Source organism: Manis pentadactyla, chromosome 3 (assembly GCF_030020395.1).
Source record: "Manis pentadactyla isolate mManPen7 chromosome 3, mManPen7.hap1, whole genome shotgun sequence".
NCBI lineage: Eukaryota > Metazoa > Chordata > Mammalia > Pholidota > Manidae > Manis > Manis pentadactyla.
In genome coordinates, this window is record NC_080021.1 from 221,387,524 (window position 1) to 221,400,526 (window position 13,003).

At 51.4% G+C, this 13,003-nt stretch overlaps 1 protein-coding gene across 14 annotated transcripts in view; it reads right to left on the reverse strand.

The window, feature by feature from the left end:
• PNPLA7 (patatin like phospholipase domain containing 7) overlaps nt 1-13,003 on the reverse strand; it is a 64,630-nt gene that overhangs the window by 22,270 nt on the left and 29,357 nt on the right. For all 14 annotated transcript variants that reach the window (XR_008996717.1, XR_005027806.2, XR_008996718.1 and 11 more), the window contains 6 exons: nt 8,203-8,280; nt 7,374-7,579; nt 6,013-6,144; nt 5,387-5,510; nt 4,897-5,010; nt 2,132-2,201 (listed from right to left, as the gene is read on the reverse strand). Coding sequence is in view for 10 of the 14 variants with exons in the window: in XM_057499276.1 (XP_057355259.1) it covers nt 2,132-2,201; nt 4,897-5,010; nt 5,387-5,510; nt 6,013-6,144; nt 7,374-7,579; nt 8,203-8,280 (724 nt within the window). In the remaining 4 variants the exon portion in view is untranslated. The remainder of the gene's footprint in view (nt 1-2,131; nt 2,202-4,896; nt 5,011-5,386; nt 5,511-6,012; nt 6,145-7,373; nt 7,580-8,202; nt 8,281-13,003) is intronic.

Consider the following 13,003-nt stretch of genomic DNA (forward strand, 5'->3'; position numbering starts at 1 on the left):
GAGGGAAGAGCCAACGACCTTGAAGGCAGATGAAGTAAACTATTTGATCTGAACATTCAGAGGCAATACTTTAAAAAATCAAGTGCTCCAGAGGGCTTGGGGCAATAACCAAAGGTTTAAGATTTGTGTCACTGTCTTTCTAGAAGAGGGGAAATTGTACAGGGCTTAAAGAATATTTGAAGAAATAGGCTAAAAACCTCCCAAATTTGCTTAAAGATATAAGTCTACAGAATTAAGAAGATGAGCAATCCCCAAACAGGATAAACACAAAGAAATTCATTCCCAGACACTTCAAAATAAGATTTCTAGAAACTAAAGACAGAGACAAAGTCTTTAGCACAGGCAGAGAGAAATTATGCCCTGCCAACCTGGGAATCATTCAGATGTCTGGGTTCCTAACGAGAGCTGATGGACGCCAGAGGAACTGACACAGCAGTTTTCAAGTGCTGAAAGAAAAGTATTGTCGCAGCAGAATCCTATATGCAGCAAAAATATCCTTCAGGATGAAGGTGAAGTAGAGACAGTCTCAGATGAAGAAAAATTAAGAGAATTTGTAGCCAGCACACCTGCTCTACAAGGACTATTAAAGGAGCTTCTTCAGACAGAAGAGAAATGACACCAGGAGGAAGGAAGAGCCACAGAAACGGTGCGTATCATGGACGATTCTCCTCCTGAGTTTTAAGCATTATGTTTGATGGCTGAAAGCAAAAGTTGTAACAATGTGTGAGGGGTTTTTCAATTATATAGAGGTATTATTTAAGATGATCTTATCCTAAGGAGGAAGAATAAAGTGATCTGAACAGTGATAAGGCTTCTACATTCCAGTTAAAGTGATAAAATACTGGTATTAGAAGGCTAGGGTAAGCATGGGTATTGCAATCTCTAAGGCAACTACTGAAAATACAGTATGAAGACATATGCTGGAAACCACAACTGATATATAAAAATGGAATATTCAAAAAGGTTCCAGAGACTCAAAAGATAGGAATTAGAGTGTGGAAAAAACCAACACATATTACATTAAATGTAAATGGTCTAAACACAGCTGCCAAGACAGACCGCCCTAAGGGATGACAAAATCACAACCCAGTTACATGCTTTCCAGAAGAAACCCACTTCAAACATAACCCTACAGGATGGCTAAAGATGAAATGAAAAAAGATACACCATGTGTTGTACTGTCTCCCCAAAATTCATGTCCACGCAGAACCTCAGAACGTGACTTCACTTGGAAATAGGGCCACTGCAAACTAATCATTTGAGATGCGTTGTGCCGGAATAGGGGCAGTTCTCGCCACTCTGCAGCCCCCACAGCACATTTGTCCACACCATTCCTTCAGCGAGTACTCACCTCCACACCACACCCAGGTCACTGCTGTGAGAACACAGATAGAACCCTGCTGGCTTAGGACACACACAGCAAGTGAGAATGTGGGGAAGGGGGGATCAGGAGTTGAGAGTGCTGGGGATGGACAGGGCCTAGGGAGGCCACGCTGGGGTGGCAGGTTGGGGAGGGGCACAGGGCTCTGCTGAGGGGTGCTTCGGGCAGACAGGACAGCAGGCCAGAGCAATAAGTAGCAGGGGGTCACGTAACAGCAAGGAGGCTGCAAGCAAACACCGCTGACCAGGAGAGGCTCAGCACCATGGCGGTCCCCCAGGACTCAGGAGCCCGTGAGCCTGGAGCTAACAGTGAGTGTGCTGAGAAAAGCACTTTCTCAGTAAGGAGATGAAAAGAATAAAGATGCAAAGACAGAAACACTCCCAAAGCTCTAGAATTGCTTTATCAGCTTTGCTTGCACAGCACAGGACAGACAATTCCCTAGGAGCTGGTTAAGGTCCGTGCCATCCACATCTTGTCCTTCCCTGCTGCCCAAGCACAGCCAGCTGGCAAACAACAGGAGAGATCACACATTGCTCCTTTTCACTTACACTGGAGCTTCTTTCCAACACTGCCCACATCCAGAGAGATTTTGGCAAATTCTTCTGGCACTGCCCAAACCTAAGCACCCCTCACCCCACCTCAGAGGTGCCCAAGGCGTGTGCTCTGGGCCTTTCCTCAGGGCTCTTCCCCACTCCCCCAACTCCAAGCAGGTGGGTAGGGCGCCAGGCCAGGCCCAGCCCTGGGACACACCTGCTGCAGATCCCTGCTGGAGGCTGCCCAGGATCCTCTCCCCCAGGAGGTGGATCAGCCGAGTCACAACCTGGAGCAGGGGAAGAAGAGAGACCCCCAAACCACACACTTTGAGAGCCTAGTCCACTGCATCCATGTTGTCAAAGCTGCTGGACCAGAAGCTGCCTTGGGCTGTGGTCAGTGATGTGGTGGCTGTCTAGTCACTGGAGGAGGGACCTGACTCAGGGCCAAGAGGTCACCCGGTCGGGAGTCGACTGGCAGCTGTGAAGGGCACAAGCCCTACCTTGCACTCACGCCCTCTCCTCTCACTTGCACCAGGGAGAGCCAGGACCACCCTGCAGGCAGGCCCGGAGGAGCTTCCGGGAGTGATGGCTCACCACGTTCCCAGGGCCCCCGACCTGGTGGGATACGGGCTGGGTACTACATGGCATCAGGAAGTATATGGCTAAATTAATACTAAACTTTTAGAGTCATATACAGAAGTATTTAAGGTTGGAATGTCAATATATCTGTAATTTACCTTTAAATGCTTTTGTATATAAATAAAATGAACTAAATGTTTTTTAACTGCTAAGACAAGACACAGAGGGCATGTTGTATACACACAGTCCACTACTGTGGCTTTTAGATGTAATACAGGATCATTTTGAAAAGAGAAACTGCTGTCAGCTTCAGTAAATCTAAATTACCTAGGAGAGCAGGCTGAAACGCTGATGTAGTTGTTTGGATATAGCTCCTTGAGACAAAAGCCACCTCTGACCGCACTCTGCCTTCCCCAGCCTCAGCCTCTGGTGTGCTTCCCGGCCGCCCACAGCCCAGAGCTCTGGGGATGACCGCATGGAGCCGCTCTCCTAAGAGCCCTGAAGCTGCAGGTGCCGGCACCCCGCCCAGCCAGCCAGCCCTCCACCTGCAGGCTGGCTTGAAGATCCTCTCTGGCCCACAGGATGCTGGGGTCAAAGACCCACGGGAGATGCAAGCAAAACTGTCTAAATTTTAGGATGTGAAGCAAAAAGCTTTGATCAGAGTGATCCAAAACAAGCTAAAAAGCAGTCTGGTTTATATATAACTAATTTGGAGCTAGTTTTAAAAAACATTTTATTATGGAAAATTTCAAACATACAAAAGCACAGAGAAAACACCCCCCCTACACACACACCATCACTCAGGCGAGTTGCTGAAGGGAGCCCCACACCCCACCCCTCCATGCGGCCCCATCAGAAGGAGGACCTGCTGCTGCTTTGGCTATTTTGCTTCCAGCAGGGGAGGAAAGTTTCCACCTGCCCCAGCAACAGCCCAGCCAATGGCAAACAGCCAATGAGAGGACATGACACATGGGACTCCGTTTCCTCCAATGGGCTTTCTGCTTAGATTAGCCCCCAGGTCCTCCTTCTCTATAAAGGGGCCTCCTATGCCCTGTTCCATGGACTTGTCTGGGGTTTTGCCTCAGCTGCTTGTCACCAATTGCAGGTCTCTCATCTTCCCAAGTAAACCCATTTTGCTGGAAAAATGACTGATGGTTTATTTTTCAGGTTAGTAAGTCCAACAACTCCACGCATTGGCAAGGATGCACAGTACTGGGACCACAAGGGGCACAACCGTCAGGAGGACTCTTGAAAAGCTACGCATACGTCTACCCTGTGAGCCAGCAATTCTACTTTCAGGTAGCTACCAAGAGGAATGCAAAATGTGCCATAAAGACATTTATGCGGCAATGTTTTTTGTAACAGCCTCAACCTATAAATAACCCAAGTGTTCATCAGTGGGGATGGATGAGCAGAGGTGCAGCAGGATATACTGCTTGCTTTGCAACAGGACAGAAACAACCCACTGATACCCACTGAGCAACAGAAGCTTCACACAAAATCCTACATTCTGTATTATTTCACTTACATCAAATCCAAGAACAGACAGAAAGCCTACAATGGTTGAGTGTGGGAGTGGGGCTGACCAGGAGCAGCCTCACCACGGGGCTGTGTGACCAGTGGCTCCCTGCTGGGGAGGGCCCGGGGCCAGCCCATCAACCCACCGCCACCTCTGAGGTCAGAGGCTCCCATTCCCTCAGCTACACCCTTATTACTTAGAGGCACGGAGGTAAAGAGCAGAAAGCCAGCCAGTTGCTGTTGCAGCAGCAGGACAAACTCCTTTTTGCTGTCTGGACGGACTGCTGGCTGGCCCGAGCCTCTCCAGTGGCAACATCACCTTGCCCAAGACACACAGTAAGAGGGCCCCACACAGCCAAAACTGTGCCTGCACCACGTCGTGTCCCTGCTCCTAAAGCTCCTGTCTGGTTTTGTACCACTGTGCGATGGCTTGTCTCAAGGCCAAGTGGCGGGAACACAGCCATGCCAGGTGGGCTTCATTCACTGAGTTCCTCCTCCTGCCACTGCTCATACCGCCTGCCCAGAAGCCCTACCCTTACATGCTGATCCATGCCAGTGCATCCTGTGAAACCATGCAACCTGCCTGCGCTCGTCCCTCACGCCAGCACTTGGGCAGGACGCAACCTGCTGTCTGGTAGTTGTGGGTTCAGTCATGAGAGGACATGACACGTGGGACTCCGTTTTCTCCAATGGGCTTTCTGCTTATATCAGCCCCCAGGTCCTCCTTCTCTATAAAGGGGCCTCCTGTGCCCTGTTCCCTGGGCTTGTCTGTGGTTTTGCCCCAGCTGCTTGCCACTAATTGCAGTCTCTGATGTTCCCAAGTAAACCCATTTTGCTGGAAAATGGGTTTTGCTCCCTAAGGCAGATTGGGACGGCAGCCCTTACCTGTGGATGCCTGCGCTTGATGGACGTCAGGGCTCCTGCTGGAAGCTTGGCCAGCTCTGAGTCCCGAACAGCATGCACTGTGGTGGCCCTGGCCTGGTGGGTGAGCATCTCCACCTGAGCAGGAGAGGCCGGGTACTGGGGCTGCCCTGCTCATTCCCTACGGCCCCACGGGCTTGCCTCACTGCACTCCGGATGGGAAGGCACAGTGCGCAGCAGTCTCAACTGGCACATTCCCCTGAAGGGGCTGTTCTGAGCACCCACCCCGCCTGGCCAGCTGCTCTCCTGAGACCTTTGGGAGGCAAAGTTGCAGCTATTCCTGCCCTGATGCTGCAGCCCTGGCTGGGAGCAGGGAAACCAGCCCCCCGGGAAAGGCGTGCACCTCGATGGGAAAGAGCCCCCCTCCTGAGGGCACGCAAGGGCCCTCTCCCCACACCCAGGTATCAGCCAGGAGGAGTGAAGGGCTTGATGGGGAGGAGGAGCCCAACCCTACCACACCGACGAGGTCTCCACGGCCATACTCCCCCACCAGGCGCTTTTTGCCATCATCCTTCCGGATCACTGAGCGCAGCCGTCCACTGAGGACGATGTAGGTACAGTCTGACTTGTCCCCCTGCCTGTGGGGACAGAGGTGCTAGAAGCCAGCGGGCAAGGCTGGGAACCCCTTGGTCACCCGAGGTGGCAAAGAAAAGAGGACATCACACTACATCTTTTTGTTTTGGAAAACAGTTATTTCCCATTAAAAATAAGTATGCTGCATATGTAAAGGGTTTATCATGATTTTTAAATAAATGATTAAGTATTGCAAGTTTTCTTAGTCTGCGTTTTGAACACCATGACAACTGGCAGCTGTAGTTCTGTCTGACCTGGGTGAGTACGACGCTGCAGAGCAAAGACACCCATCTTCTACCACACGGAAGCATCGATCATAAGCACTGTCCTAAATGCTGTCAGAATTGCCCTGTTGGGCCATTTTAAAGGGTGATGTGGATTTGTGTGTGTGTGCCTGAGCGTGTGCACACGAGCACCAGTCCAGGAGGGCCCCCAGGAGGCTGTCCCACGGCTACCTTGGGAGTCGAGCCAGGGGCAAGCCCACCCCGCCTGAGCTCAGGGCTGCACCTGTATATTGCTCTCCCGGCCTCCACCTCCATCCAGTCCAGAGCGAAGTCAATCTGCCGCACGAAGGAGGACGTCCGCTTCACCACAGTGTGCGCCACACCCAGCACGACGGACGGCTGCTTCCGCATGATCCTGCCAAGACAGCCCCGTCGTCCTGGCCCTCCCTCATCCTACTCCAAGCTCACCAGCCCCACCTTCTCTCCAGGCCACAGCACTTGAGAGCTGGCAGGGTCTGCATGCCACTCATCAAACAATGGCACCTGCTTAGCAGATGATGTGGACACTGGCCAAGGGCTGGGACAGAGCAGGGCACGTGGCAGCCACCTGCTCTGTCACAGCCTGTGCCCAATGGCCAGCAGCTTTGAGACAGTCTGGGAGTCCCTCACCCAGCTATCACCTGCCCACGGATGTCCTGAGCACAGACCATGCGGAAGGCCCTGATCCTGATACTGGGATACAAAAGTCCCTGGCCCCCCATGATGTGCCATGAAGACTAGAGCAGACAGGGGTGGTTGCATGGAAGGCCCAGAAGTCAGTGGGCGAAGACCACATGGGGCCTTGAGCCAGGACAGGCGCTGGTCAATCCTGGGAGCAATGGAAGTCGCTGGCAGGCTTGGCTGGCAGGAACATAATAGCCTGTCTCCTTGGCTGCTGTGTGTGAACAGAAGCAGGTGCTCCACCATACTGCAGGGCATCCAGAAGCAGCTGGCTTATGGGCTGTATGTGCGCTGGGCCAGGGGAGGAAGGTGCAGGCTGGGGTGACCTTGAGACATGGCCCAAGCAACGGGCAGATGGAGCCAGCAGTGGCAGAGATGGGAAAAACAGAGCCAGCCGGGGAAAGTCAGGGGTTCTGCTCTGGACCCAGGCGGAGGGTGCGTTAGGACAGCAGCCCCACCCACAGGCCTGCACTCAGGAGGCTGGAAGAGGTCGCTCAGGGCTGAGCTGGATGAGGGGCGGGGGCGGCCCACGGCAGGGGACTCACGCCATGAGCCGATGTGCGCCCGCACACACACACGTATGCGGACATACACAGCAGGCTCAGCAAGGGGGCAGGCTTGGGCCACCCAGCAGGCCAAGGGTGTGTCTGGGTCTAGAGGTTTCCGTGAGGGCCTAGGAGCCAACGCCGACTATCTTCTTGAGAAGCCAAGTTCACTTCGGCTTCCAGAGGCAGAGGGGCAATGTGGTTGCCCTGCAGTGTGATGCCCCCCAACACTGCCATCTTTCCTGCCTTCTCCCCCAGGACTTGTCTCCTCAAGAGTGAGCACAGCACGGGGCAGGATCCCCGTGGAGTGCCCAGCGTGGGCCCCCAACAGCTACGGCCCCACAACAAACCCACAGGGCCGGCTGGGCAGGGGACTCACTCATAGAAGTGCGCCTTGGAGATGGACAGGAAGCTGCAGTCCCTATTGGCCTTGATGGTGAAGATGAGGGGCTCACCGGTGAGCACAGCCAGCTGGCCCACCATCTCCCCAGGACGCGTGACAAACAGGCAAGTCTCCTCCTCACTGTCCACCTTCCGCTGGTGCACGTGCAGCAGCCCCGAGACCACGAATAGGATGCTCACGTCCTGGGAAAGCCGGGAGCTGCTGGGCCTCATGAGGCCCAAGGGCCAGCACAGCCCCTCAGGCGCCTGCAGGCCACCCCGGCCAGCTGCACACCTCTCCCCTGCCAGCTTGCCTAACATAACTGGCCCTGTGCACGCGCTCTCTCTGGAACCATTTCAGCAGCGTCCATGGCTTGTCACCTGATTATTGGCCCCAGGAGATTAACTTTCTCTCGCCAAAGCTGCTTTAAGTGAACTAAACAGATGCCTTCCACCATGCCTGTGTGGGGGCCAGCAAGCACGTGACTCCCACAGTGGCACCCCAGGAGGTGGGCCCCCAGGAGGGCAGGGGCCGCGGAGTGGTCTCTGCCCACCCTACAAAGTGAGGCTCTGGGTTCAGGAATTACTCTTCATCCGTGTCTGGGTCTGAGAGCCGAGAAAGCAAATCATTTCCTCGGCACTGGACTGAGCTCAGGTGACTCTACTGTCTGTGTGCGTGCACGCCTGTGACGAAGGTGGGCTCAGCGATTTTCCCAGTGTCTCACAGACATGTGAGCCTGAGGGGAAAAGCCCCCCGGGGACAGGACGCAGACACAGTGTCGGGCATGCTACAAGCGCCCAGGCTGCACAGGTGAGGCCACACTCACCTGGTCTCCCTGCCTGGCCACCACTGTGCCCCCCGCGACGTGGAAAAGTGTCACCCGGCCATCCAACAGCGAAGGGTCCTGAAAACAGAAATGCTGGTGTCAGCACGAGGGGCACAAAGACACACATCCACACGGAGGCTGCACACAGGCTCCACGGGAGGCAGAGCAAGGTGGCTGCGGGATGTGGATGAGCCCCTGAAGATGCAGAGCGCTCGGCCACGCCATCGACATCAAGCTGATGGCACCGGCACAGGAAGACCCAGCCGTGAGGGCCACACACTACTGTGAGTTTTGCCTCCAGGGGCTCAACTGGTTCTTAGTAAATATGGAGGAAAATCCCGCTGGGGCTGCAGCAGGGGGAGCGCAACCACTCTGAACTAGGTCAGAGCGATCGGCTGCACAAGGTTGCCTCGGGGAGACCGGTCACCCTGAGCCTGACCTGCCGGCAGGAGGGAAGTACCCCCTGTACCCCTCCTGCCCACCAGAGGGTCAGGGGTAGAAAGGAGCACTGTGCTGCCCAGGGCCCAGGAGCACAGGCTCGGCAGGGCGCACGCACAGCACCAAAGGGCACCTCCCCCACGGTACCGAAGGCTTACTGACTGCGGCCTGTCACGTCACCCAGCTATCAAGGAAAAACGACAAGGCCCAACAAAAGCAAAGACACAGTGCAGAGAGCCAGAGTCACACTCGCATGGCACGGATGGCGGGGCCACCAGATCGGAGTTCACAGCTCTGGGTAACGTGCTGAGGCCTGATGGGTCACATGACAGCACACAGGACTCACAGGCCATGTGAGCAGGGATGGAAGCCCTCTGAGGGAACTAACAGGGGCGCCACACACACACACACACTGACTAATGGGGAGGGGTCTCCGCCATTCCAGGAGCAGCGACCGGGCCTCCAGAGGTGGAAGGAGGCAGAGAAAGCCTGCAAAAAACAGATGGAGAGCCCGAGCCCCGAGGGGCAGCCTCAGAGGGTGCGACACACGGGCCCAGGGACACCTGCAGAGAGAAGGCACAAAGAAGGGCATGAGGTGGGGACCAACATTCACGCCAGGGGCCAAACCACATCCAGAGGCTTGGGGAGCACCACGCAGGGAAAACGCCCGAAAGCCACACCTGCAAGCAGCACATTCAATTTCAGAAAGTCAAAGATCAAGGAAAAGCCCCGCAGCAGCCAGAGGGGCACGGCCGCCGGCCTGCTCCTCACAAAACTGGCTGGGGCCTCTGCCCTTGTGAGGTTGCCCTCCACAGGTGCCAGGAAATGAGCACTCCAGGACAAACTCCGTGGGAGCACGTGGCTGCCAGCAGACCCACCATCCGAGGAGTCTGAAGAAGCTCTTTAGAGAGAAGGCGGTGATGGAGGTCAGAAGCTCAGACCACAGCGAGAGCACCAGGAAGGACAGTGAAGGAAAACGAACTCATGCCGCACTTACTTGTAAATGGGCCACCTGAGCCCGTGTGTGCTTGTAAGTGAAACGAGAGGCAGCGAGACGCAGGCGACGGGGCAGGAATCAGGGTTGCTTGGTCACTGTAAAGGCCCCCCACTACTCACAAGCAGAGTAGGGTTAGAAGGAAAACTTTCTTCCCCACACCTGAATACTCCCAACACATGTACCGGTTTCTGCCCACATCAAGCAATTCTCCAGTTCCCCGGACACCCCTGGCAGTGCTAGGACTCTTTTCTGTTGTCCCTGGAGTCAGGGTCAGAGCCCTCCGGTTAGAGGCTCAGCCCCTTAAGACCGCCCCCACCTCAGACACCAGCCACCTCGGGTACCACGGTGTCCAACTTGGTCACAAACTGAGGGTTCCCACGACCTCCTCCTCAGGATCAATAATTTGCCAGAATGGCTCACAGAACTCTGGGAAACACTTACACTTACTGGTTTATTACATAATGAAGAATATGATAAAGCCTACAGGTGAATAGCCAGATGGAGAGGTACGTGGGGTGAGGTCAGAGGGTGCTGAGCACTGGACCTCTGTCCCCAGGGAGGTGGGGTGTGCCGCCATCCTCCAAGTGTGGATGTCCTCACCAACCCGTTAGTTCCCAGCTTCTGATGATGGCTTTGTCTTTCTGGTGACAGGGCCCACCCAGGAGCCCCCCAGAGTCCCCTCCTTCCTGTCTCCCAGGACATTCCAAGCATTCAGGAGCTCTGTGTCAGGAGCCAGGGTCAGACACCAACACATACATATTTCTTATTATGCTACAGTGTTAAGTTAAATTGGACGTGGATTGACTGTGACTCTATGCTGTAAACTGTAGGAAAACAAATTTTAAAAAAGTGAAAAAGGACAGCAGATAAGAAAGGAGAAAAATGGAATCGTATATATCATCTACAAAAAACCCACCTTAAATACAAAGACGTGTGGATTAAAAGCAGATGAGTGGGAAGATGCATTGTGCCAGCACCAATTAAAAGAAAGCAGAGCAGCCACAGGAATTTCGGATAGACCCAACTTCAGAAAAGGAAAACTATCAGGGCTAAAAATGGGCATCCCCTAGTGATGGGGGCTAATTCTCCAAAAAGACATGACAACCCAAACCACAATGTGTGTGTGCCTAACACAACATCAAAATACATGTGGCAACAAAAAAAGAAAATTACAGACCAATATTCCTGATGAACACAGATGCAAAAATACTCAACAAAATATCAGCAAACTGAATTCAAACATACATCAAGATGATCATACACCATGATCAAGTGGGATTCATCCCAGGGATGCAAGGATGGTACAACATTCAAAAAGCCATCGACATCATCCACCATATCAACAAAAAGAAGGACAAAAACCACATGATCATCTCCATAGACGCTGAAAAAGTATTCAACAAAATTCAACAGCCATTCGTGATAAAAACTCTCAACAAAATGGGTATAGAGGGCAAGTACCACAACATAATAAAGGCCATATATGATACATATATGATAAACCCACAGCCAACATCATACTGAATAGCGAGAAGCTGAAAACTTTTCCTCTGAGATCGGGAATAAGACAGGGATGCCCACTCTCCCCACTGTTATTTAACATAGTACTGGAGGTCCTAGCCACGGCAATCAGACAAAACAAAGAAATACAAGGAATCCAGATTGGTAAAGAAGAAGTCAAACTGTCACTATTTGCAGATGACATGATACTATACATAAAAAACCCTAAAGACTCCACTCCAAAACTACTAGAACTGATATCGGAATACAGCAAAGTTGCGGGATACAAAATTAACACACAGAAATCTGTGGCATTCCTATACACTAACGATGAACTACCAGAAAGAAAAATCAAGAAAACAATTCCGTTCACAATTGCATCAAAAAGAATAAAATACCTAGGACTAAACCTAACCAAAGAAATGAAACACCTATACCCTGAAAACTACAAGACACTCTTAAGAGTAATTAAAGAGGACACTAACAAATGGAAACTCATCCCATACTCCTGGCTAGGAAGAATTAATATCGTCAAAATGGCCATCCTGCCTAAAGCAATCTACAGATTCAATGCAATGCCTATCAAAATACCAACAGCATTCTTCAACAAACTAGAACAAATAGTTAAAATTCATATGGAACCACAAAAGACCCCGAATAGCCAAAGCAATCCTGAGAAGGAAGAATAAAGCAGGGGGGATCTCGCTTCCCAATTTTAAGCTCTACTACAAAGCCACAGTAATCAAGACAATTTGGTACTGGCACAAGAATAGACCCATAGACCAGTGGAACAGAATAGAGTCCAGATATTAACCCAAACATATATGGTCAACTAATAAATGATAAAGGAGCCATGGACATACAATGGGGAAATGACAGCCTCTTCAACAGCTGGTACTGGCAAAACTGGAAGCAGCTACATGTAACAGAATGAAACTGGATCACTGTCTAACCCCATACACAAAAGTAAATTCGAAATGGATCAAAGATCTGAATGTAAGTCATGAAACCATAAAACTCTTAGAAAAAAACATAGGCAAAAATCTCTTGGACATAAACATGAGCAACTTCTTCATGAACATATCTCCCCGGGCAAGGGAAACAAAAGCAAAAATGAACAAGTGGGACTATATCAAGCTGAAAAGCTTCTGTACAGCAAAGGACACCACCAATAGAACAAAAAGGCATCCTATAGTATGGGAGAATATATTCACAAATGACAGATCCAATAAAGGGTTGACATCCAAAATATACAAGGAGCTCACGCACCTCAACAAACAAAAAGCAAATAATCCAATTAAAAAATGGGCAGAGGAGCGGAACAGACACTTCTCCAAAGAAGAAATTCAGATGGCCAACAGACACATGAAAAGATGCTCCACATCACTAGTCATCAGGAAATGCAAATTAAAACCACAATGAGATATCACTTCACACCAGCAAGGATCGCCACCATCCAAAAGACAAACAACAACAAATGTTGGTGAGGATGTGGAGAAAGGGGAACCCTCCTACACTGCTGGTGGGAATGTAAATTAGTTCAACCATTGTGGAAAGCAATATGGAGGTTCCTCAAAAAGCTCAAAATAGACATACCATTTTACCCAGGAATTCCACTTCTAGGAATTTACCATAAGAATGCAGCAGCCCAATTTGAAAAAGACAGATGCACCCCTATGTTTATCACAGCATTATTTACAATAGCCAAGAAATGGAAGCAACCTAAGTGTCCATCAGTAGATGAATGGATAAAGAAGATGTGGTACATATACACAATGGAGTATTACTCAGCTATAAGAAAAAAACAGATCCTACCATTTGCAACAACATGGATGGAGCTAGAGGGTATTATGCTCAGTGAAATAA